The 25133-nt window shown below is 46.6% G+C and overlaps 2 protein-coding genes across 3 annotated transcripts in view; one reads left to right on the top strand and one right to left on the bottom strand.

Annotated features, from left to right (window-relative positions):
• The window catches only part of RIPOR3 (RIPOR family member 3), a 41902-nt gene extending 32652 nt beyond the window's left edge, over positions 1-9250 (top strand). For both annotated transcript variants that reach the window (XM_014876083.2, XM_088175103.1), the window contains exons 12-22: positions 138-267; positions 633-1190; positions 2307-2443; positions 2681-2813; positions 3261-3369; positions 4444-4608; positions 4765-4923; positions 5669-5871; positions 6596-6679; positions 7436-7526; positions 8284-9250. In XM_014876083.2, coding sequence (XP_014731569.1) covers positions 138-267; positions 633-1190; positions 2307-2443; positions 2681-2813; positions 3261-3369; positions 4444-4608; positions 4765-4923; positions 5669-5871; positions 6596-6679; positions 7436-7526; positions 8284-8381 — 1867 coding nt within the window. In that variant the 3' untranslated portion in view covers positions 8382-9250. The remainder of the gene's footprint in view (positions 1-137; positions 268-632; positions 1191-2306; positions 2444-2680; positions 2814-3260; positions 3370-4443; positions 4609-4764; positions 4924-5668; positions 5872-6595; positions 6680-7435; positions 7527-8283) is intronic.
• Positions 9251-9711: 461 nt separating this feature from the next.
• Positions 9712-25133, bottom strand: part of PTPN1 (protein tyrosine phosphatase non-receptor type 1) — a 31168-nt gene continuing 15746 nt past the window's right edge. The window contains exons 2-9 of the mRNA XM_014876088.2: positions 19664-19754; positions 18332-18432; positions 17032-17130; positions 15422-15559; positions 14744-14953; positions 14181-14342; positions 13329-13564; positions 9712-12848 (exon numbers count right to left, since the gene is read on the bottom strand). Of these exons, the coding sequence (XP_014731574.2) occupies positions 12644-12848; positions 13329-13564; positions 14181-14342; positions 14744-14953; positions 15422-15559; positions 17032-17130; positions 18332-18432; positions 19664-19754 (1242 nt within the window). The 3' untranslated portion in view covers positions 9712-12643. The remainder of the gene's footprint in view (positions 12849-13328; positions 13565-14180; positions 14343-14743; positions 14954-15421; positions 15560-17031; positions 17131-18331; positions 18433-19663; positions 19755-25133) is intronic.

Here is a 25133-nt window from a genome sequence, read left to right as displayed (position 1 = left end):
CAACAACACTGGCAGAGAGGCACTTTCTGTTTCATTTTATTCCATGTGCTGCTGACTGAACGTCCCTGTCCAAATCCTCCCAGCAGCTGAACCCCTCTGTGCTCTCTGCTCTCACTGACCTTTGTTTTCTGCTGCAGCCCCTTTGACACTGAGAACCTGTTCCTGTCACCTGGAAGCACTGCCAAGTTCTCTGTGGGCAGCAGGAAGAGCTCGTTGTACAACTGGACCCCCCCAAACACACCCAGCTTCAGAGAGAGGTATTACCTGGTGAGTACAAGGGGGAGAGCAAAAGGCAAAGCACAGACCTGGGGCTCGGGTTTGGGATTTTGGATGTTCAGGAGCACACTCAGAAATGTGAAAACAGCACTCTGACACCTTTGCAGTTTATTTTGGGGCTTTGTTAATTTTTTTATTTTAACACCTATTCTTTTGAGTTCTACTTTAGATTTTGTAAAACATTTTTAGAATCCCTCAAGAGAACTGTGCTCAGCAGCTGGAATGGGGGGTGTGGGTGTGTGCTGCAGCAGTCTGTGCTGGGAATCAATCTGGCAGCCAGGGGAGCAGAGTCCCCTGTCCTAGGTGGCACCTCGGGCTCTCCAGGTGACTCCAGCTCACCTGGGATCTCTTTGCAGTCGGTTTTGCAGCAGAGGCAGAGCCCAGGGGAGGAAGCTCAGCCTCCCAGCATCCTGAGCTACCTGGCCGCCTGTGATTTCGATGTCCCTGGGAGGAACAAGCCCCACAACCCTGCGGAGACGAGCGAGGGAGACTCGCTGAGCTCCGAGGATCAGAAAGGGGCAGAATCCAGGAGCACAACCCCAGCCCTGGACCACAGGATGCTGCCACTGGTGATCATCCAAGAGACTGGAGCAGAAGAGCTGCAGCATCCTGTCGCAGGTCACAGCACTCTGGACATCCTGAAGAAGACCCCGTGTGTGGAAGGATTCCCCTCCAGCTTTCCCAGAGGCAGCAGAGACTCGTCCAGCCACGCCCGGAATCGCCGCCTGGCAGAGCAGGAGAGCATCAGCCAGAAAAGCTGGAATGCTGCACACGAGCTCCGAGCGGAGGGGCGAGCGAAGCCGATGGACAGGACTCTGCAGGAGCTGCTCCAGCTCCTGAAATCCCGGGATGAGGGACAAGCCCAGCTGGAGAAATTGGAGTGCCAGGTTTCATCCCTGAGGGATAAATTGAAGGTACGGCTGTGTTTCGCTCTCGGAGGTGGCGTGGCTCCCTCTGTCACTCCTGGCCGAGCTCGGTGCCCCTGTGGCTGCTTTGTGTCACTGCTGGCACGGCCCCAGCAGCGGATTTTGGCCACCAGAGGTCAGGAGGGGCTCGGGGAAACGGCAGAGCCCGGAGCGCAGGGAGCGGGGATGGGACGGGGAAAAGGGAGCGGGGATGGGATGGGGAAAAGGGAACGGGGATGGGATGTGAGGGAAGGGAAGGGACCAGAAAAGAGATGGGATCACAAATGGGATCAGAGAAGTGATGGGATCAGGGAAGGGAAGGAGCTGCAGCCCTGGTGGGAGCTCTGCTGAGCAGAACCCAGGCTGTGTCTGGGTCTGTGCCTTTGGGTTGGTTTTGGATCTTTTGGTGTTTTTTAAGCTCAGTGTAGCTCGAGGTGAGTGCAGGAGCTCATCCCAGCCTTGTCTGTGCAGCTCCTGCAGCTGGGTCTGGCTGCTCCCAGGTGCTGGACATTTCTTTCCATAGAGGAAAGATCCTGCAGAAGAGCAGGCAGGGCTGGAGCACAGGTTTGGGAGCAGGAACACGAGGGCTCGGGAGGGGATCCAGGCTGGAGGAAGAACTGGTGATAGCACAACTGCCCTGGCCTCCTTCTCCAGTGAAACCCCTGGAAAAACAGAATTTAAAACCCAAACCGAGTACCCTGAGAGCAGCTTTTCCAAGGTAGTGGCTCCATGAAATTCACCATTGTTAGGAAGCTCTTGGGTGCTGTGCTGGAATGCCACAGCCCCCCAAGTTTGGTGCTTTGAGCTCAGAAACAGGGAATGAGAGAGAACTGTGTTAGTGACAGAAGGTGCAGGGAATACCAGCTCTCACCAGCCTCAGCAGGCATGGAGATAAAGGGGAATCCACAGAGTTTAAAATATTGAAACATGTCTCGAATTTAACTAGCAACTTTATTTTGGGGTCGGGGCACTGCACCAAGAGCAGACCTCCCTGACGTGTTCAAGATGAAATCAGAAAAGCAAAGTGATATATTATTAGGAGTGATTTCAAAACCAGAAAAGAACAAGTACAAAATGGCTGGCCAACTATAAATAACAGCATTTCTGCTTCCATTTCACCAACAGCTAAAGACACTTCACAAACACTCCTCGATGGAGAGTTTAATGGTGGAGACAGTGCTGGAGAGTTTTGATTTCCTGAACGCTGACTGCAGTGCTGACGAGCTGTCCCTGTTTGGGAGCACAAGGACAGGCAGTGTCAGGTATGTGCTGCACACCTCGTGGGACAGGCACAGGGGGTCCCACAACAGCCACACCCGGCTGGGAAACAGCTCTGCTGTCAAATCCAGCACAGAAACCTCTCACTGTGCTTTCAGAGAGGGTTGAAAATGCTGGTTTCTGTTCAATGCCACCTGGTTTATCCCACAGCTCCCTGCTGACACATCTTCAATTCTATTTAGTGATGAGACTCGTAACTCTCTTTTCCCCTCACCTCACAGCACGTACAATGACAATGTGCTGCAGTCCCTGGGCTGTGACACGAGACCAGAAGCACGAGATGTCACTACTGGGGATGACAACCTAGACATGCTGTTGATAACACACCTGAGGCTGTGCAAAGGTCTCCTGCAGGTACAGAGCAGCCTAGGGGTTTCCAGGGCACAGGCTGTCACTGTTTATTCTGATTACAGGAGGGTTTGATATGTTCTGTTTGTTTTATAACAGCAGAGAGACTCAGAATGGAAATGTGGGGCATTAATGCAGTGTACACGTGTGTGCACACAGAACATGCCATCCAAAACTCTGCTGCCTCTGTTCAGCTCTGGGGTTTGTGAAGCTCTGAGCAATGCCCAAAGCAGGCTGCAAAGGCACAGGCTTGGCTTGGCTTGGCTTGGGTGATGTTTAATGAATGAAAAACTGCTACAACAGAGAGCAGGTGTCTGATGGGCAGGGGCCTTCTGAGAGCTGCTGGGGTTGTCTCAGCTGTCTTAAAAGTTGGATTCTAAGAAATAAATCCTGATTTGTCTGGAGCTTGATCCTGCCCTAATTTTATTTCCTGAGTTTTCTGTTGCATTTCAGAAACTGAGGACACCAAATGTAGCCCAGGTGGTCCAGGAGAGCATTTTGGAAGAAGTGTCAGAGCAGACACGAGTGCTGGGGGATGTCCTGGATCTGTCTGTTGAGAAAAGTGAGTACCTGCCTTCCTCCAAGGCCTGCAGAGATGGGAGAGCTGCACCCCTGCTGTGTCTGCTCAGACCTCTCCAGACCCAGGGGTCTCGTCCTAAATTCCTTGCAAACACTGACATCATTAAACCTGCTCTTCTATCTGGATTCTTAGGAAAAACAGGGCTCATTCTTTGGTTCATTTTTTTCTTCCACAAAGAAGGAAAAAATTGGAGATGGTGGTCTCAGAGTAGCTGATCTGGTATGTCTTAACCAGGGATGTTGTAGATGGTGGAGTTTGCAGTCAAAGAACAACAGAGCAGCCCTAATAAAATCCTCTTTTCTATCTGTGCTTTTCCTTGGTAAGCAAACTGCCCAAATTCTGTGCCCATTTACCAGAACAGTTTGGTGGGCACAGAATTCTATCTCAGATCTTACTAAATTCTTCCACTGGCTGTTGGACAGGACAAAATGATAAAGCACAATGAGAGGCTTGGAAGGCTTTTGTTCTCATCTTGGTAAATACAGCAAGAAGAATGCAAATTTTAGTTGGAAGCATTTGCTGCCAGATTTTATCCTGGAGGATGTGAGAATAAACTGTTCCCTGGAGCAGAGCTGCAGAGGGGCTGGTACAGCGTGACAGGGGAAGTGTGGGAGTGTGAAATGCAGGAGCTCTGTGTCTGGAGGTGAAAGTGAGGGATGAAGGGTCTGAATGAGGAACCACAGGGAATTAATTATTGCTCTGGGGCTCTGTCCTGGGCAAGGAACACGAGGCAGGATCCCAAAAACCTTTGGCAATGGCACCTCCTTGGCTGACAGAAGGGAAGCCAGGTAAACTCCCAGAATGTTCTGGAACTGACTCAGGTGCTGGGATAAAGGGAACAATAAGAGGCAGAAGAGCTGCTGATGGCACTTTAGGAGCTCAGTGCTTGCAGGTGTCAACATGTGGGCAGCAAATGTCCCGTTTTTAGCTAAACCATCTCTAATGCAAATCCAAGTTAGCACTGCCCCACCCAGCTAAGCCATCTGCTGCCTGATTTCTCATGTAAAATCCCAAATCTGCTCGAGCTCGCTGACTTTTTAAAATGTTGGGTTTCAGTTATTCAGAAGATTAAAAAGAAGAAGCAATATCTGAAAATCTGGAGTGATCTTGCAGAGCCTGGCAGCAGCATCCTGGTGACCTCAGCAGAAAGGTTCCGCCATGCACTGAAGTACACAATGATGCTCAAAGTGAAGGAGAAGTACCCCAGCCACCTGGAGACAGGTACCACAGAGCACCAGGCCACGCTGAATCGTTGCAGTGCAGTGCTGAGAATTGTCCCTGTGCATTAAAAACCCTCAAACCCAAACCTGTCACTTGCTTCCATCAGCTCCCATGTAACCAGCCTGCTGTTCTCTCTGTGCTCCCTGTTCCCTGCAGTGCTGCAGAGGCTGCTGGAGCAGATCCTCACCTGTGATGGGCTGCTCCCCTCTTCAAGTTTCCAAACAGAACCAGTGACTTTATTCCAGTTTTATCGTTACCTGGAGAGGCACCACATTGGCAGCCTGGAGAAGCACCTGGCCAAACTGGCTAAAGAAGGTAATGGGGCAGAGCTTGGCTCCTCCTGCAGGGCTGCTGCCTCCAGAATCCTGCTCCAGGTACAACTCAGAGCAGGAAACAGCCCAGCCCTCGCACTGACAGCTTGTTTCCATTTTTATTCCTCTTATGACCTGTCATTTTAATCAGAACAGGAAAAGCGTGCTTGACTCCCATATCTGAGCATGTGCAAACAAACCCCGTGTGAAGGATGGGCTTATCTTTAGTGGCCTGAAAACTGAGCTCTGGGATATTCCAAAGCTAAAGCAGGCACAAAGTCAGGAGCAGCCTCCAGCTGGATCCAAGGACTGAGTGCACTCTGTGCCTTGGGCTCACTGTTGTAGCTGGACTCAGACTCAGAAAAGAACAATAAAATTGCAGAGGTTACTAACGAGCATTTTGTAGCCTGAGGTAGCCAGTGCCTCACCAGAGTCTTGTCCAACATGTGAAAGTGCTCCAAAATTTTCTCTGCAATAGAAAAGAATTATTTAAAAATAATCCTGGTGTTGGCTGCATCTTCAGGCTTGTGCTGATGCAGAGGACTCGTGGAGGGTTCTGAGAGCTTGAGCACTGCTCTGCTGTCCCAGGCTGGACACAGGGACAGTGACAGGGGAGGAGGCAGGGTTTGGTTGTCCCCTGGTTGGGCTGGCAGGGTTTGGTTGTCCCCTGGTTGGGCTGGCAGGGTTTGTGTCCCCTGGGAGGTGTTTCTGTTTCCTCGGCTGAGCCAGGCTGCTCCTTCCCCCTGCAGTGATGCTGATCGAGGAGCTGCAGTGCCCCGGGAGGCTGAAGACGCTCAAGAGGCTGAAGGGGAAGAGGCTGAGCCGGCTGCAGCCTCTGCCCAGGACGCTGCAGCTGCTGGGGCTGCTGCAGCTGGACGAGAATCACCGAGTGAGCAAAGCGGCCACGGCGTGCCTGGCCCGGGCCAGCGGCAGCGGCAACCTCCGGGCACGGGTGAGAGTGGGGACAGTGGGGACAGCAGGGGGACAATGGGGACAGCAGGGGGACAGTGGGGACAGTGAGGCTCACCCTCACAGGCTGGTGAGGAGTTTAGAACACAAACCCTGTGAGGAACAACTGTGAGGGAGCTGGGGGTGTTTATCCTGGAGAAAAGGACACTCAGGGGTGACCTCCTCACTCTGCACAGCTCCTGAAAGGTGGCTGTGTCAGCTGGGGCTGGGCTCTCACCAGGCAGCTCTGACACAACCAGGGGACACAGCCTCAAGCTGCACCAAAGGAGATACAGGTTGGATATCAGGAAGAAGTTTTTTACAGAAAGAATAATGAAGTATTGGGGAGGTGGTGGAGTCACCATCCCTGGATGTGTTTAAAAAAAAAATAGAGATGGGATGTGGCACTTGGTGCCATGGGTTAGTTGAGGTGTTAGAGAGTGGGTTGGACTTGATCTTGGAGGTCTCTTCCAACCTGGTTATTATGTGGATATTCTGTGAATGCAGGGGGACGGTGGGGACAGCAGGGACAGTGGGGACATCGGGGAGCTCCCCTCGGTACCACGCTCCTTTCCTCACCTTGTTCCAGCCGGGAACGAGCCCCTAAACACAGCAGTGCTCCCCTGCTCTCTACATTTGCTCATTCACGGGGTAAAATCGCTCCCGTCCCTCGGCTTTGGTTGCTTGATTACCCTTCTGACTGTGTTGTATGTTTGTGTTCCGTGCAGGCTGTGCTGTTTTACACGGATGTTCTGTCCCACTGTGATGCCAGGCTGCAGCAGGCTGCGTGTCTGGCTCTGAAGAACCTCAGGGTGAGCTCCGGCTCTGAGCTGCGACCGGGAAATACCGAGTTCTTTTGGCTGCCAAAGAATCCCAAACGATTAATGCCATTATTGCCAGGGAATGGAGAGGGAGCTGTGGGCAGCTGGGAGTGTCTGACCTGCCAGGCACAGCACTGGGATGTGTGAACTCTGATACTCAGTGGGGAAGGGCAGTGTCTGACTCGATAAACGAGCAACATTTCTGTATCAGTCAGTTCTAAACGTTGAACTGTAGAAATCTGAAGTTAAATCAGGGGGTGTTTTTAACAATAGCTGATTGAAGTCAGAAAACAAAAGTAATATTTGCATTGCTATTATAAGAAACAGCACAGATTTAAACCTTCCCAAGAGCCCTAAGTTTGCACACAAATAATAAACCAATGTTTGCAAACAGGTGCTCATACAACAGCAAACCAGGGCCTTAAAGCTGATTTGCAAAGCACCAGGTGGGATTAACCCTTTCAGTGAAGGTCCTCGTTGGGTGGTACTGATTTAATAATCCCACAACCCTGACCTGTATCCTGGAACTTTTACACTTTCTGATGCCCTAAAACAGGAGAGAAGGAAACAGAGGTGAGATCATGGCAGGAAATGTAACTGCATCCCAGTGGGCTGGGGAAGAGAAAGGTCCTGCTGGAATTGGGATGTCAGAGGAGATGGGAGTTTGTGTGTCTGTGTTTGTTTTATAAAAAATGTCCATCAAAAAACTGCCGAAAAGCTGAGGCAAATTCTTCTTTTCTCCAACAGGCTGTGGAGAGCATTGAGCAGGTTGCACACCTGTGCCAGTCTGAAACAGAGGAAGTCAGGAATGCAGCCAGGGAAACCACACTGTCCTTTGGTAAGGCTTTTGTACAGCTTTAAAATGGTCTGAGAGAATCCTGTGAAATAGTGCAGGACCAGGAGGGGCCTCAAGTTCAGCCTGAACACATCCAGGACAGAGGGAATATTTCATGAGCAGCTGTTTCATACCATGAAGATAAACTTTACATCCTACATAACAGCCAAGGGCCCCTGATGGAGTTTATAGAACCAGACCAAGGAGAACCTGAAGGATTAAGTGCTTTAGGAACCACTGAACCTTTTGAAAAGCTCATAGATAAGGATTGAAAGTTTTATGCAGGTTCATTACTTGTTACTTTGCTGTAATCCAAGTGATAAGTGATTGACAGTGGAGTGGACTTTATGAAATGTCAGCGCTCCCCATCTCCTCCTGCCCATTATTTGTGCATTTTCTGGGGGCTCAACAGCTGGAATGCTGCCAGAGCATGGCCAGGTCATGCAGGACACAACCATTGCCCTGTTCTGTTCTTCCAAAGCCCACCTTGAGCCAGGCTTAGCTCTGGGGATCTCCAGCCTTGCCCCACAGGAACACTCAGGCATGTCAGGTTTTCCAGCTGTGATGTTCCAAACTGTTCCTCATGGAAATCCCTGCAGGAGGCCTGATTTTCCATGGTTGTCTTCTAGCTGGTTTTGGGAAACAATTCCCTGGGGGATGTGTTGGTCACTCTGAATCCTTCCTTCCAAGCCAGGCTGTGACAGGAGTGTCCCTCAGGCTGTTCCTGTCCCTCAGCAGGGGCTGTTTTCTCTCTCCACAGGGGAACGGGGCCGACAAGCCTTTGAGAAGATGGACAGGATCTGCTGTGAGCTGAGAGAAACAGCTCAGGAGGCTGAGATTGAAATCACAGTGTTTTAGTAGTGGGATGTGAGGAGCTGGATCCCGTTGTCCTCACAGTGTCCTGAGGGTACCTGAGGGTTTGGTTTTTGTCTGGTTTCCTTCTGTTCTGTTCTGTCCCTGCTGCCTCCTGCCCCAGGGCAGGTTTTTATTTCCAAAGGGGACAGTTTGTGATCTCCATGTGCAGCCTGGAATGTATTTTCTGTCTCTCAGCACATGAGGAAATACCAAGTGCTGGACAAATGAAAACTGGGATCTCTCAGAATGTGGATCCAGGTTTTAACTGGAGTTAAAATCCCCATCTTGCTGGAATTAGCTGCCCTTGCTCCAACTCTGTACAATATAATCTATTTTCCCAGGAAGTGATTTATTAATTTGGCATTCTCCAAGGAGAGAAATGATCACTCTCCCAGTCCATCAATGGCCCTGTCAGGAGAACAAATCCAGCACCTTTGCTTGGTGGTTTCCTTTGCTTGGACAATCTAACTGCAGAAGCAAGATATGGTCCTCCCTAAATCACTTAGTTTATAATTCCTGCAGCTCAGGCCAGGTCCAGCAGGGCCTGGCAGGCTCTGTAAGGTGTGTGTGCTCAGCAGCAGGGGCTTTGCAGGTTTGACTGAGGGAGGACAGGTTCAATTTTTAAAATCCTGAATTTAGTCACAGACCAAGACTTCTCCTCCTGCTCCAGCCATGGTGGGGCTCATCCCCAGGCCTGGCTGGCAGGGTGCCCATGGGGAGCAGCCTGGCTTCAGGTGCAATACTTGAAAGGGTTGGGCTTGTGTGTACATATTTATATATATATATATATATACACATAAAACTTTTCTATTTGTATTTATTTGTTGGATTTCATACTGTTTTCTAAAGTTGTAATAAACCATTTGAGACAAGTTCCTGGGAGTGTTTCCTACTGCTGTGCTTGCAGCCCTGGGACAGGTAAGAGGCACTGAGCCCCCAAAGGCCAGGGCCCTCATCTGCCCTGTCCTGTTCCACTTTGGTGGACTCTCTCCTCCAGCTGTAGGTTTCCTTAAAAACATAAACTAAAGTACTGGAATTCAAACAGCAGGATGTGCAGGCTGCAGCTGCAACCAGGGTCAGCATCAGCTCCTGCAGAAAGCAACCAGGGTGCTTGAGTTCCTGCACTTCTCACCCTTAAAATGCAACTGTTGAACGTGAAGGACCAGAACAGGGAAATGGAGGTTCAGGCAGAGATGGGGATGCCTCCAGGAAGTCCTTACAGTTACACTTAAATCCCTTCACTCTACAACCCCAACCCTCCAGCCCTCATGTGCACGTGGATCAAGCAGGAGCTCATGGATCCAGCCCAGAAGCATTAACACATTCAAGTGAGTTCTTTAAAAAAAGAGTTTTATTGTTACAACTAAAATGAGAACTGAAAACTTGTATGGGAGATTGAAAAACTGTACAGTTGTACTCTAACCTGGGAGGCCCAGCAGCGGCTTACACAAAAGACAAGATACCTGAAACTGTATTATACCAAAACATTCAGCTTTTTTGTTGAGTTTTTACACTTTTTTTATAAAAGTTTATTCTATGGCAATCTGTAAAAAAGAAAGACCTGATGAGTAAATATTTGCTTAAGGCAGATAGCAGAGCAGCTCACTAACTTTCTAACGAGTCTAACATGGATGTTTGTCCATTTCCAAGAACAGGTTACCCAACACCCCACTGTGCTACGGTATATACACCCCCCAACTACCACAGACAGTACAGGACAGCAAACAAAATGGGCACAGCTCAGGCTTGCCAGCCCTGCCCACACCTCCCTGGGCTCTGGGCACAGCCACTGTGGCCCAGACAGGGTCAGAGCCTGGAACACAGGAAAGAAACAGGCACGAAGAGGATGCTCAAAGCTCTTCTGTCATCTGCAGGAGCTTTGTCTGGGTGGAATCATTTGTAACTGGATAACTCTGTATTCAAAGGAAGGAGCCTTTGCTTTCCTGCCATACCTAAGATGTCAAATATTCCCTGCTGGGAAGGTGGTCAGAGGTGGGTTGGGTTTGTTTCTTTCCCCGGATGTCCCAGAGCTAGGGGAGGTGGGGAAGGGCAGCCTGAGCTCTCTGGAATGTCTGTACTACACTCACTCAGCTGAAAGGAACATGCACCACCGGGCACACGGAGCACAGGGACCCCAGGGAAGTCATGCCAAGGATTAGGCGAGTACATGGGCTCTGATAAACACCAATCAGTGCTGAACAGAGAGACTCAGCAACACCCTCTGAACCACAGCCACTAAGGATCAGGTCATGCAAGTATCATTTGGGCACATCAGGAAGCAGGAATATAAGTTCTGTCACCTTTCAAGCACGTGGTGTTTCATCGGGACACCGCAGACTTCACATGCACTTTAATACAAAGGGGTACAAATGGTGCCTCAGGGCAGGGTCCTGCCCAGCTGCAGAGAACAGTGGGGACAAAGCAATCACAGAATGTATCTTAAATACACAGATGAGCCATTATATATTACCATTTTTCTATACTCATTTTTTTCCCGTTTCCAATAATATAACTAAATATTGACTGATTACAACATTCCTCCTTTCAAGTACTGGTCTGACCAACAGTCTCGCAGGTAAAGGATTGATTCCCAGTACTACCTGAGGATTTATTATTGTACTCTTGAAAAGCCCTTGATGCAAGCTTAACAAAACACAAAATAGAAGTAACTCCCACCCCCACCCACCCCTTCACCTACTCACCCACTGAAGGAAGAGCTACACCTACAGCCAGCTTGGCAAAAAATAAATATGGAGTGGAGGGGCTCCCCTGGGCTCCTCCACTGCGAGGGCTGCACTCAGGGTGGTTAAGTGCTATCAATCTACAAAGACTTTAGAAATAAAACAAATCAGCAACACTGCTGCAGATCAGCTGTCATGGGGCAGTTCAATCATTACAGCTCCCAGGAGTGAGTTTGCTCCTGTCCTCTGCACCACGACACAAGCAAAGAACTCTTTGCTATTATTGTTGTCATTATTAAAATTTTGGTATTACCCCGAGGAACAGCACTGGGTGCTTGGTGCAATGCTGCCTTCCAGTGCCTGTCCTCCCCCCTCCTCCCCAGCAGCACTTCACCCCCTGAGCCCCGTGGGACCCCAGGGGCTGAGCAGAGCCAGGACTGGGATCTCTGCTTCCAACAAAGCAGGACACACCAACGCTGCCACCATCAGCCAAGGGGTTTGTCCAGAGCCCAGCACGGCTCCTGCTCCTGCTCCTGCCTCAGGGAAGCTGCTCTGGGTCTCCCCAGAACTTCCCTGCTCAGAGCCCCTCACTGGGCCTGAGGGAGCAGCTGCAGAGTGAAACTGCATTTTACATTCCAAATGCTGAGGTTTAAGGACTGGTCCTTCCACAGGCCATGGGCATGGCCCTACTGCTGGTGGACATGGTTTGGTTGAATTTCCCTTCCTGTTTCTCTCCCTCCCCTCAACCTCTCCCAGAATATAAAAGTAAAAACAGCTTTAGAAAGGATGGTGCAATGTAAAGAGGCATATGTGCAAGTAGAGTGCAACAAAAGTCAATGAGGAGATACACTTAGTAAAGAAAAAAAAGAAAAAAAAATCCAAGAGCTGGATGTGTTGGGATACCCTGAGCAAATGCAGAAGCCTGGTTCTATCAACACAAGTAAAACAATCAGCTCTTTAAGAACAGTTATGCCAAGATTAAATATATCAATACCACAGGCACTGCCCACAACTCAGTCTTTAAAGATGAAGCAAGTTTAAAAAAAAAAAGACAAAAAACAAACCAAAAACCAACCACAAACACCACCTCCCCTTCCAAAAGTTTACATTCTTCAGGTATGTGGGTTTCTTTTTCATTTTTTGGGAATTTGTCAATGTAAGTCATGTATTTGGTTACAACACTTGGAGAGTACAAGCAAGTTTCACTTGTGCCTAGTTTTTCTGAAACAAAAGAAAATGAACTGGCTTTTTTTAAAAAGGCTAAAAACAACAATGTGTTGTAATTCTATTATTTAGTTTAAAAAAAAAAAAAAAAAAAGAAAACAAAAAAGGAAAACAGACTATTTGGCATTTTCTCTGCTTACTCCTGAATATTTCAAGGCCCTGAGATTACAATATTATGTTCTTGGGACCACAGGGCTGGATAAAACCCTAGTGCATCGATTCTCTCATGAAGCCCTACCCAAAGTTCTGGCCTTTCCCCCTAAATCTACCTGCTGTGAGCCAAGGCTGCCCTGCCTCGAGGGGCTCCGAGGAGCCGAGCACGAGCCGGGAGCGGCGCTCCCGTGGCCCAGTGCCCACTGGTCAATGGAAACACACCCTGTAGCAGAGATAAGCTCCTGCTGTGAGGAAGGTGAACATGCAGATATTCACTAGGAAGGGCTTCCAGGTGGCCACCACGTTCTCATCCTCCTCCTCCGAGCTCTCCTTCACGGGCTCGTCCTTGCGGGGCAAGAGCCGCGCGTTCTCACCAACAGTTCTCCTGCGGGCTTCAGTGTCGTGACTAGTGCTGGGGACAGAGGAGGGACATTCAGAAATGAATATTCCAGGCTGGATTGGCCATGGAGGAGAGAAAGGCAAGGAACACCACAGAGCTGGAACCCTCTTGGAGCTGCAGCCACCAAAGCACAGCCTGTCTCCAGTTAGGACACATGTGGCTGCTCAACAGAGGTTTAAGAAGAGCTTGGGAGGATTCTGTGCCCTTTAAAGAATAAGCTTTAAGCAGCAGCTGCTTTCACTGCTCACCACAAATCTGCACCAAAAGAGGCAGTGAATGAACCAAGCTCACACCCACAGCAGGTCAGGGGAACACTGAAGTTCTAAACCCAAGCACCTGCCCAGAAAGCCAGAAAGGAATGGAACGTGGCTGCTCCTTCAGCTCCAGCTCCCAAAGAGCAGCTCAAGGTGGAGCAGAGCCTCTCCTCCCCTGTGCCACTCCCTGCCTGTGGCTCTGTGTCCAGCCCCAGCTCTGGGGGCAGGAGCTCTTTACCTGTCTGTGCTCAGGGGCACGGCCGGCCGGGCTCTGCCATCTGGAGCTGTCTCCTCCACGCTGCTGACTGAGCTCCTGATCTCCTCCTCCACCTCCTGCTGCTTGGGGAGGAACTCGGGGTGCTCGTGCATCCTCCCGTTGTGCATCTCTGAGGTTCTCTTGGGGGGCCTGGGAGGTGGGGGGGTGTGTTCAGGGGGTGGCTCCAGGTCTTCATTGGAGAGCTCCTTCCACTGCTCCTGCAGGGAAGGACAAATCCTGTTAAGCTTTTATCTTTTGTGTAAACTGCTCCAACATTAAACTTTACCAGGGCAGAATCTTTATACTCTACCTTAAAGTGGCTCTTCATTGGCATTAAAAAAAAAAAAAAAAAAAAGAAAAACCAGATACAAGAACTCCATGCCCAAGCTACATCCACTTCACAAAACATACTGGCTATAAAAGCAAGAAATTCCAATCTGCTTCTAAAAAACTTAAGCAGCACTAAATAAAACCTATTTTGCTGGAGTTCTGCTTACCATAAAAAACCCCGATGAATTTTATCATGACACACAACTTCAGGCACATTAGGAAACTTGCACTGTCTGAAATGCCAGGGGAGGCTGACACAGCAGCTCCACCCCAGTCACTGTGCAGGAAAGCAGAGGAGGCACCTGCTACATAACAGGTACTTTTGGAAGGAAATAAAATACAGCACTTTAGGTTGTGACAGATTGTAAAGCTCTGTAACTAAAAACCCCGTAATATAAACATGATGTACTGAAGCTGAAGCAGGCACCAAATTTGAAGCTTCTTTCCATCCTGTTCCTCCCACCCACATGCTGCAGTTCCCTGGCAGCTGCCAGCAGCACTCACTTGCACTGAAGCATCTCCCATGATGAATTTTGCCCCTTCAATAACAGCTAGGTAGGAGAAGCGGAGCTGATCTGCAGTCTGGATGAGCCCCATCCTGTATTTCCTCATCTCCAGGAGAACCTGCTTGACATCCACGGAAGAAGGATCTTTCCGTTTGTCCATCTGCAGATAAAAATGTGAAACACGTTTTCAGCTCTGATGAGCTTCACTGCAGTGACTCATTTTGTGGTAGGGCCCTCATACCACGCTCCACATTACAGAATGAACCAAGTCACACACAACTGGGATCAGCAGCTCATTACTGGGTCTCCAAAAACACAGAGGGGAAAACACTGAGCCTCAAAAATGCTGCTTTTCCCTGAAGGCAAAGCCTGTCCTCATGAATCACTCTGAAAACCGGAGACTTCTCTTCCCCAGACTCAAAATGGGCACTTAGGAATGAGATCAGCCTCGGAGCGCGCTCCCAAAACAGCGCAGTGAAACAATGGCAAACGCCGGGGAACCCTTCCCAGCCCCCTTCCCCAGCTCCTCCGACGCTGCCCCGTGCAGCAGTGGCCCCTTACCAGCAGCAGGCAGGTGTCCACCAGGCAGAAGGTGCCCGACCTGCCGATGCCAGCGCTGCAGTGCACCACGACCGGGCCGTGCCCGGGGCTCAGCGAGCCCGACTCCCGCACCTTGAACAGGAAATTCAGGAACGACGCCGGCGACTCCGGCACACCGAAGTCGGGCCAGGTGGTGTAGTGAAAGTGCAGAATCTCTCGAGTTTCCTGGCTCTGCAAAAAAAACCCCAAAAAACCCCAGGGTTTGGGGACACTTTTAGTTTGGGTATACATCGGTCAGGAGGATTGGTGACAGCTGAGTGCAATTCTAAGGACAAAGTTTCACCAGTCAGAGGGAGATTTTACAGCTGCACAGCCAAGAAATGAATTACAAGTAGTGGTATCTTGTTTTGAAGGTTTCCACTGTGAGCAAAGGGAATGGGCTAAGTTAATGGACTTATTTAGAGTTTAGTTATTTCAGTACAGTTCCTGTGTCACTCTGGGCATGACTGAGACACGAAACTGCCTGGAGGGTCCCCAGGTACATCTCATAAACATCCAGGAGTTTCATTTCCACCACATCTCATGCAGAATCATCAAATCCAGGACAATTCACGACCACCAGTTTCAAGCCCTTGTTGGTGAGATGAATTTCACCCCAAGGAGAACAAGGACTGGCACTGGATGAGATCTGGTACTCACGGTCAGGTTTTCCAATTCCAGCTGTCGTACTGTGTAGTAGGATTTTATATCTTCAGATATCAATGTTAGTTTTAAGTTTGTATCTTCAAAAAACATTTCTTTATCCTCCTTCCGTGGCCAGTACTGTGCACACTTTATCTAAAACCAAGCAGGAGACACATAAATGTCATTACCCACTTCTGACTGAATTGCAATTTTCCTATTAAGGTCTCCCAGAGAGATGAGCTCTGCAGAGACTGCTGCATGCCAGGGACTTTCATGAGCCAACCAAATAGGAAAGCAGCACACTTTGAAGTGTGCAGGAAAAACCTGGAACTAAAATACTGATCGGCAGCATGAAAAGGAAAGTCTGCACCCAAACTTCTGACAATGAAACGTGGGGACCCTGTGCCTGGAGAACTGGGCTCCCCTGGGATTGGGGTCACCACCTGACCCTTCCCTCTGAGGCTCTGCACATGCTCTGGCCTCTTTTGACAAAGGGCAAACAATGTGGCCAAACCAAACGTGGAAGAACAATGCTAAACCAACAGCAGGCTCAAGACTTAAGATGATTTCTGACAGCATTTTAATAAATAGAAAACCCCTTCAGCCTTTTCTTCATAGGTAGACTAACAGTGGTTTTGCTCAAACTAATTCTAGTTTATTTTGAAAATACATCCTCTTGTTCATCAGAGTGTAGAATGGAGTTATAATTCTCTGCACTTTTTGTCTTTTTGTCTGGATTTGTATTAATGTTAAAGTTACAGAAATTGCCTTTGTGTCTAATTTCTCCACAAATGTGTCTGCAAACAATATTTTGTTGTGTTCCATTCTAAGTCTCCCACTGCTCTTTGCTAAGGAGTGTAAGCATTGCCCTAAGGGATCAGAGTAATTTGTTTTGTTCAGAACTACAGTTTGTGCAGAGAGGGAGCAAGAATGGTTGGAAAAAACTATTGAAAAATATGGTTACTGAATCTCTTTTGAAGATTAAATTTCACTTGTAGTACAAAACCCAGCAAAACACTGAAAAATCCAGACTGCAAAACACAGCTCATTGCCCAAGAATTTTCCTGATTATTGGGAATGTTTTCCTGATGATGCAAAAGCATGTACCACCCAGCTGTCACTGGTGGATACCCAATACACTCACTGCCCTCCTCCAAAACGTCTTTATACATTATTGTACTTTATTCTGTACTACAGTGACACTGGAGGGGACAGTGCATGATCAGGGCTCAGCGTGTGATGGAAACCTGGTGCCCCAGAACTTCTCCCTCTACTGCAAAACCACTTGACATTGCAGAGCCCTGAGAGGCACAGCCTGTGTACTCTGAGAACAACTCCAAACCCCCTGGTGAACAGCAGAGATTTCCATCTATGTGGAGTCACGTTGTGTTTGTGCTTTATTTCAGCCCAATTCACCAGAAATTAGGACCTACAATTACAAACCGAGTGATTTTCTGACTGCTGTAACATCAGTTCACCAGGTATTCAATTCCAGGCACAATTTCTTAGATAAAACTACTTGCAGTCATCCCATCCCATTCTCTGGGTTGGTTTTACTTGGGTTTTTTTATTACAGAAAACCATAAATGTGATGAACACACAGCTAGAATTGGGTGAGTACTCACGGATCCCTTTTCCATCACTCTGTTCAACATGACAACACCACGGCTTTTCTGTTCCCAAACCATCTCCCAAAAGTGACCACAAGTATTTGGCAAAGGTCCCTGCAGAGACAGAATCCCCAGAAATAAGCATTATTTTCTGTAAATGTCAGTGCATTCCTCCCCAGTAGCAGTCCCTGCACAAGGCAACAGATTTAAACAAGTAACAAGGAACTTCTCATTTAAAACTGTAAAAAACTGCAGTGAGACAGCTTTAAGTTCCATGTTATGAATTTACCCATGAAAGCATGGTTAATATCTTCCCCCATATATGAGGAAGAGAGACACAGTCTCATTTGTGAGAACAGAACTGGGAGTGAAAGATGCTGCATTTTCTTAGGAAAGGTATACACAGGTCATGGGGAAATAAACCCCACTGACTAAAAGCAAAAATAACATCTGTGTCAAAGTACCTCCTCCTTATTCATGATACTTGAAATGACTTGACTAAATGATAACATCCAAAAGACAGAAAGGACGCAAAATCAGTAACAAATTATATGGTTTTCCAGAATCTTCACAGATTTGCTTTATGACTGAATGAAATTGTGACTCTTTAAAGAAAATCTATTCCCAAAGTAGATTTCCTTGTAACTTCCTACTTCTGCTATGTTCCTTTGCTATTTTCTACTCTAAAGCTCTGAAGTTTGGGGTTGATCCACTCCTGTGCCCAAACAGAACAGCAGATCCTCAGAAAGAATGAATGGATTTAAATAAAGCCATTAAATTTGGATCAGGACAGTAACCAGAATCAGCCAGCTGCACTATTTTTATTTGACTATTCCACCCAGAATTCACCCCTGTGATCAACCCCCCCTGTCCTGAGGGCAACTGCACACTGCTCTGCCCATTTCTTCCTGAGAAGATTTATCTTTATTCTTTAGAAACAGGAAGGAAGAGCTGTCACTTGAAAATATTAATCCCAGTCCACCTTTATCTAAAGTGTGGGAGGAAGGGGTAAAAAAAAAAAAAAAGCCAAGATTAGAGATCAGGACAGTTTCCAGGGAACTGAACACTCAGGACAAACAAGAAGCCTGGCACAGTTGCTGGCTCTCAGAATAAGACAACAGGGTATGTGGGTACTTTTAAATTTGTTATACAGATAAGTGTGGAATTGACAGATTCAGGGAAAAGCAGTGACTTTTATACACACACAGATGTTTGTATGCACTTCAGTAGCTTTACAATAAAGAAAACAAACAAAAAACCCATGAAAAACAACTCCAGCCATGTAAGATTTTTATTATCCACTGCCAGCAATTACCTGGGTAAGGATGTAGCTCCTTTGGGCCTCTTCCATTTTTATCAAACTAGCATTGATATAGTCATTGTCACCTTGGTTTAGCTTAATTCGACTGTGGTCAACTGCAGCACAAGGAGAGAACACTGGTTAATTGATACAATTAACATTGTAATGGCCTCACACGTTGTGTGAAATTGTGAATATGAGCACAGCACAGTGCATGCACATCCTGAGCTGTGCTGGGGAATGGAGAGCTCAGCCCCAGCCAGGGCACTGCAAGAACAGCAGCTGAGCAGAGCAGTGAGCTCACACCTCACACTGCAGCACTGAAGAGTTTATCTGAAATAATCCCCACTGAATCTGCAAACCAGATCACACTGACCTATTTATACACTTACCAACTTGCTTGTTTTAAATAAATGTAATTGCACAACTGCTTATCTTTTCAGCTTTTTATATTTATTTTCAGCTCTTTTTTTAATCTTTAACAGCTTGTTCAAGGCTGTTAAAAGTTTATCTAAACATATATTGGGCAAATAGGACAGAGACCTTTTATTCTTACTGACATTTAGCTACTGTTCCCAACCTAGCCACCCTTTCATGTACAGAAAAAATTACCAAAATTCCAGAAATACAGCAAATGGAAATTATTTGCTCTTTTGTTAGCCACTTGCTTGATTTGGGACTAAAGAAACCAAACCATCACCTAAAAAAATCTCAATACACGCAAGGGTTCCCACATTTTGCAAGAAAGCAAACAGACTGGGAACAGGATTATCTAAAGGCAAGAAGGAATTTGTTACTCACAACCTCAAATATTAGAACTGCTTAGTAAAGCAAACTATGTGCAACAACGTTTCTCTTCTGGTCAACTGCCCCACAGGCTTCAGCAGCTTTTAAGCACCAAGCCAGAAAAGTTTTGTGCCACAGAGCAGCACTCTGGCCTGGGACAGCAGCTGAACATCTGGCCTGGGACAGCAGCTGAACATCTGGCCTGGGACCTCCTGGGAGCTCCCTGCAGTGCCACAGTCATCAGATATTATTTCTGGACCAGATCCATCAGATATTATTTCTGACCATGTGACTGCAGCCCTGGATGCCAGGTGTGGGCAGGTGGCAGTGGGACTGTCCCTGTCCCTGGGATGACAGGAGTGTGTGCTGCTCTAGTATAACCCCGTGGGTATAAAAGCATCCTGTGACACCAATCTCACAATTAAATAAATTAATAACAAAGTGAGCTATTTTGGGTGATTATTCACCTAAAAGAATCTTGTCCTTACAAAGAACATTTAGCTGTGAGAAGTTATTAGAGGTCAACTGTCTTACAAACAATGGAAAAGAAAGTGTACTTACAGGGGCTGACATCTCTGTACCTATTTCTATTTTTGTTTCTGGGATGTTTGGCCACTTTACATGGAAAATCACTGGCTTCATGCTTGATGTCCTGAAACAAAGAAAAAAACCAACCCAGTTAGGTATGAATCCATCTAATTTCATACCATCAGCTATTTTAAGCCAAATACCCATCTGACTTCACATCTCCATGTGAGGGAATTCTGGACAGAAAGCACTTTAGGCCTCAAATTAAGAATCCAGTTTAAATTTCTCAGAATACAACACTAACATTAGTTATTAAAATATTATTAGTTTGCATAATAAAGTAGCACAACATTCACCAGACATAATGCCTTTCAGCTCCTGAAGGAGCAGGGCCTCTGCCCCAGAGCACTTCCACACAAACTGCTTTAAGCCTTTGTTTGCAGCATCAGTGAAAATGTCAACCCTGCAGTGAAAACTGTGATAGAAAAGAACTTGTTTACCCCCCTTGGCATCACACACACACAGAGGTGATTTGTCTAAGACCACTTCCATCATTATCTTGAGTTATCAGTAAGATGTTCCTGGTAAAAGTCAGTTGTACCAATTCATGTGCTCAGCTAAAAGAGATGTAACATCTCAAACAGATCACCCAGTTAGGCTTTTTCAGATGCATGTAATAGCTCAGCTGAGACAATTTCAGAAGTTAAAATAAAAAGAATTCTGCTGTTCTTGAACAGGAGTTCTAATTTGCTGAAAAAGAATTTCACATTATAAATAAATATTGTGTAAGCACAGTTCTGCATATAAAGAATCATGTACAACACTCAAGATTTTTTCAAGTGGGCCATCCACTGCAGCACATTACCTGCTTATCTCTTCTGCTGCATTATTCAGGTATGTACCAATTTATCCTGAATGCTACATGTCAGCAGAAGAGTTCTGATTTACATAAAGCTGCCCAAAATTAGCACAGTATTCTGAAACTGAAATAAGGGCTGACATCAGCTGCCAGCTTTTTATAACTGAACACATGGCTGCCAGTATTTCTGCTTATGAAGAATGCAGTCTGGAGAATATGATCTGGACTGTCACAGCCTAATATCTCAAACATGAGGCAGCTAAAAATGGGTGTTTTCAGAAATCTGTCTATGACACCAGGTTGGTGACTCGTACTTGACAGGGATTTATTCTTCTGTATTGATTGTACAGGATGAACAAGAGAAAAAAAACCAGGGAACTAGGAAAAATGGTTTTCTAGATCACTAACCACATTTCCCAAATGTGTTAAAAATCCCTAACACCCAAAACCAACACAACTCCCTCCCACTTAGGATTCATATTATAAAAGCATCAAAATGCAAACCAAACCAAGATCCCAGAGGAATTTTTCTGTAAATACTGGGCTGTTTTAGCAGCAGCACTAATACACAGTTTCATTTCACAGCATTAACAGATTTGAAAAAAACTGTCTCCTCTTTTAAAACTACATGGACCAAGTGCTTCCTTACAGAAATGGAATTATACAAAGGAACTCTAATACAAAAATATTACACTGAAGCATCCACATATATGTGCACACACAAACTACTGCCAGTCCCCAGGAGTTCCACAGATTCAAACACCAACATCAAGCATTTCAGGAATTGAAAGTGGCAATTTATTGTGCAGGGAATAGAGAGCTGGCTATTACCTCACCAGCAAATATCAGATCTTTTTCAAGATGCCACGGTGCCTAAAGGTACTTGGAGAATAATGGAGTTCTAGGAGATGCTGAACTCCCATAGGCACAGAGAAAATGGAAAGAAGTCACTTGTGTGCCTGCAGCAGACTATTTAAAAACAGCAGTGTATTTCTGGAGCATGTTTCAAGAAACAGGAAAAAGCACAGGGCGGGGGTGGGATGGTAACAAAAGAGGGATGGAGATATGAGATATGGCAACAGGCAAGCTGCTGCCTCGTGTGAAGAGCCAGCCAGCACCCAGCACTTCCCTGCTGAGTGTGATGGACATGGTGAAACAGAAAATCCTGGACAGCAGGCATGCCTGGACATCACACAGGGCACATTCTCCTCAGCAACGTGGGGGGAAGTGCTTTGGAGCTTTGGTTGGGGATTTTTTTTTGGATACAAAAGTTGCTAGAACATCTAAAGTGACCAGAGAAAATTTCTCATCCAAGGTCACTTCCAGGATGTGAAGCTGACTTTAGTGGAAACGTAATTGCTTTCCACGGAGAAAAAGGCTGGAGAGAAACAAGGCAGTGCCCGTGGGAGTCACCCTCAGGAGCTGTGCCAGGGGTTTGAGCTGGTCAAACACTGCTGGTCCTGGTCGCTGGAGCCACAGCATCACTGACACCACTTCACTGCTGTCAGGGGGGTGCAGAACATGTTCCTAACAGTACCACAAGGCTGGAGAAATCAGACTCATCCACAGCATGGAATTATTGTGCTCTGAGGAACTTGAAGCCAGTCATGTCACGAGAACTGAAGGTAGTGGATGAAGGCAGGGAGTTACAAAACACCTTCTTGAATCACACCCAGTCACACTGCAGAGATCCTGCCTGTCAAAAAGGAAGCTCGACATTTCATTGCAAAGGTCATGCAATATAAAACTTTAAAGAGGAAGGGCTAGAACTGAAGTCAGTTTTCCAAAGTCAAATGCTTTGGGTTTGGAGCATGAGTCACTTCATGTCACTCATCTCCTGGTTTTGAGTCCTGTCCCCCAAATACTTCAGGGGTGGAAAGAGGAAGTCCTGCTGAAGCCCTGTTCTTCTAAAGGGAAGCTCCTGCAGCCCTGAGCACATTGGGCTTCACTTTCCCCATCCTGTTCAGACACCAGCAGGAGATTCAGAAAGAGAAGATGCACCTAAAAATCTTCAAGTAAATATTGTGTAATATATTTATATCACCACCACAGGAAGAGGTGGCCATGCCAACAGCCACTCAAGCACACTGTGTAGATTTGTGTATCAGTATTTAGAACAGAACTAAAGGGGCAGTCTCAATGTCTTCAGCAGACACTCCCCGGGAAGCCTTGCAGCAGGGCTCAATTTGATCACAGTTTAATTGCACCACAAACCCTGGAGCAGCTCAGACTCACAGATAACAATTTACTGTCATTTTAGCAGCTCTGCTCCTCCGGGAAGCAGCAAATGCCAAGATCTTATCAGTGGCTGCAGAATTGTTCCTAATCCATCTACTGAGGCACTCACACTAAGGAGAGCAATTCACAAAAATTATACAGAGACTTATATAAAGAAGTAATCTTAGCTTAAAGAACAGGTTTCCTCTTAAAGCTGCCACTGAAAAAAGTGATGACACGATACTGCTGGAAAAGGTGGAAGTTAAGAAGGTACAATAAAGTCAAGTGGAAGGTGCTCTTTTCCCAAGATGTCACTCCAGGCTGGTTCAGAATGGAAACATCCCTACAATCCAATGAGGCTGCAAAGCCCTGTAGAGAAGAGCACAAGAAAAGCAGCAAGTACCAAGAGATGCACAACAAACACCTGCTTTACACAAATGGGAAAAGGTCTTCAGATTGAGCACGGGAGAGAGCAACCTGAACTCACTCTCCAACAAAAGAATTCATGAAGATATAATGCACACAACTGCTCGTGTAACCCACTCTGACAAGGAAGATTTGATTTCTTACCCTACATTAAGCTTTACATCAGGATACTTGGGCAAGAACAAGAAATGAAGATGTAAGCTGTAGGTAAGAGGAAGGTCATCTAAAGATCAGATAAATGAACAGACAACTGCATTACACAACATAAATCTTAACAAGCAGCTGCAGAATTTTAGCCAGCTAAGTGAAATAAATGTGGATTTTAATACCCTTTAAAAACATTTTATCTGGTCTCCTAGTTTTGCTTTCAACCAAGATATGGTAGAGTTGATTTGCTTACTAATCTCCCTCAAAAAGAAAAAAAATAAACCAGTTGCCTGCTATGTCAAGCCTCTCCCTGAGGTAGAGCAGCACAGAGAGGAAAGGACAGGCTTGTTTAAAGTTCAACACCACTATAACAGGAGGTTAAAATAAACAAATAAATAAGAAATCACACACTTGCAACACGGTTTCCTAGAAAGCCCCCTGCTAATTCAGCAGTGCCCGGGCACTGGGAGCAGGCTGTGGCACAGAGGGTTTGTGACAGCAGGCAGCTGCTGGGAGCACGGAAATAACCCCCCAGGAGAATGTAAACTGGCCATGACTGCCCTATTAAATCATATCAACACGTGGCAAAAGTGGGCTCATTTTTCCCAGGCCCATATTTATCACAGCTAGCAGGTATTACAGATTGTCTCTCACCACTGACCAGTTCCAACATGCCTCACTGGAGAGAGAGAGGCTTCTGACAGCAAACCCTGCAGTGCTTTATTTATTCCACTTTATCAGGGACATAACTGCACCCTGGAAATGCAGGGGAACACCTGCACCTGAATGGCTGTCAGGGCTTGGCTGTGCTTCCAGAAGGGACAAAGCCACAGACTTGTGTCACTTCCAAACTTTACCAGTGCATTTATTTTGCATCTTCCCAGAGGGAAGGCACTGCTGTCAATAAACCACAGCAATACTGCACAATTCAGCTGCTCAGATTGCTTCAGTGCCATCTGCAATGGGCAAAAACTGATTTTTCAGTTCTGGTTCTTTTGAATGTTGCAGCAGGGACAGAGAAATCAAAGAGCTAAACTTCAGTATCAGGTTAAAGAATTACATGAGACTTCTCAAATTTCAGTAAGTTCAAAATATAGTTTGTCCTTGAAATTTATGACCCATAACAGAAGAAGTTCAGAGCTGCTGGCAGGAACACTCTACTTCTGCTGTTTTGTAGCCATGTACTCACTGCCAAAACAGGAAACAACTGAATAGAGTGTGAGAGTAAGAAAACAACTCAAGTTCCCTTCTTCTTCTTCACATCCATCCCTATTTTTCCTCCCAGATAGTCAGTCAGCTCCAGAAGTGCATCTTGGACATTATTGGAAGGATAGAGACATTTAAGAATGTGAAATGGCTTTTTCTTGACAGCTGCTGTGCAAAAGCAAAGCTTTGCTATCTGTATCATCAAACAAAGTCAGTGCCAGGAAATAAACCACACTCTCATTAAAGTGTCAAGAGGTTCTAACTCAGTTGCTCTTCTTCTGTAAGAAAAATAACCACGGAGATGAGATCCAGATCTTGGTTTGCCCAAACATCAGGGGTCTCTACATAAAGAGTTTTGGTTTAACCTCGTCTCAAACAGACTGGTGCATCCCACAGACCAGATATCCACATAACTCCTAAAGGAATTTAGTCTGCATAGCAAATCCAGACCTTAATTTGTTTGCAGTATGGGTTTTGTGTGAGTTTAAAAATGTATCATTGCTGGCCTGTAGGGTATTCCAGGCTTCACAGACTGACAACTGTGGTTATAAACAGTCCTGCTTTCCTAGTTACCTAATATTTTCATTCTGACATCTCACAAGCTGTCTAAGAGCATTATAGCTTTTACAGAGCTACCATCAAAAAAAA

Source organism: Sturnus vulgaris, chromosome 17 (genome assembly GCF_052056855.1).
Source record: "Sturnus vulgaris isolate bStuVul1 chromosome 17, bStuVul1.hap1, whole genome shotgun sequence".
Taxonomy (NCBI): Eukaryota; Metazoa; Chordata; class Aves; order Passeriformes; family Sturnidae; genus Sturnus; species Sturnus vulgaris.
Note: the sequence above shows the minus strand (reverse complement) of the source record. Positions and strands in the feature narration are given on the sequence as shown.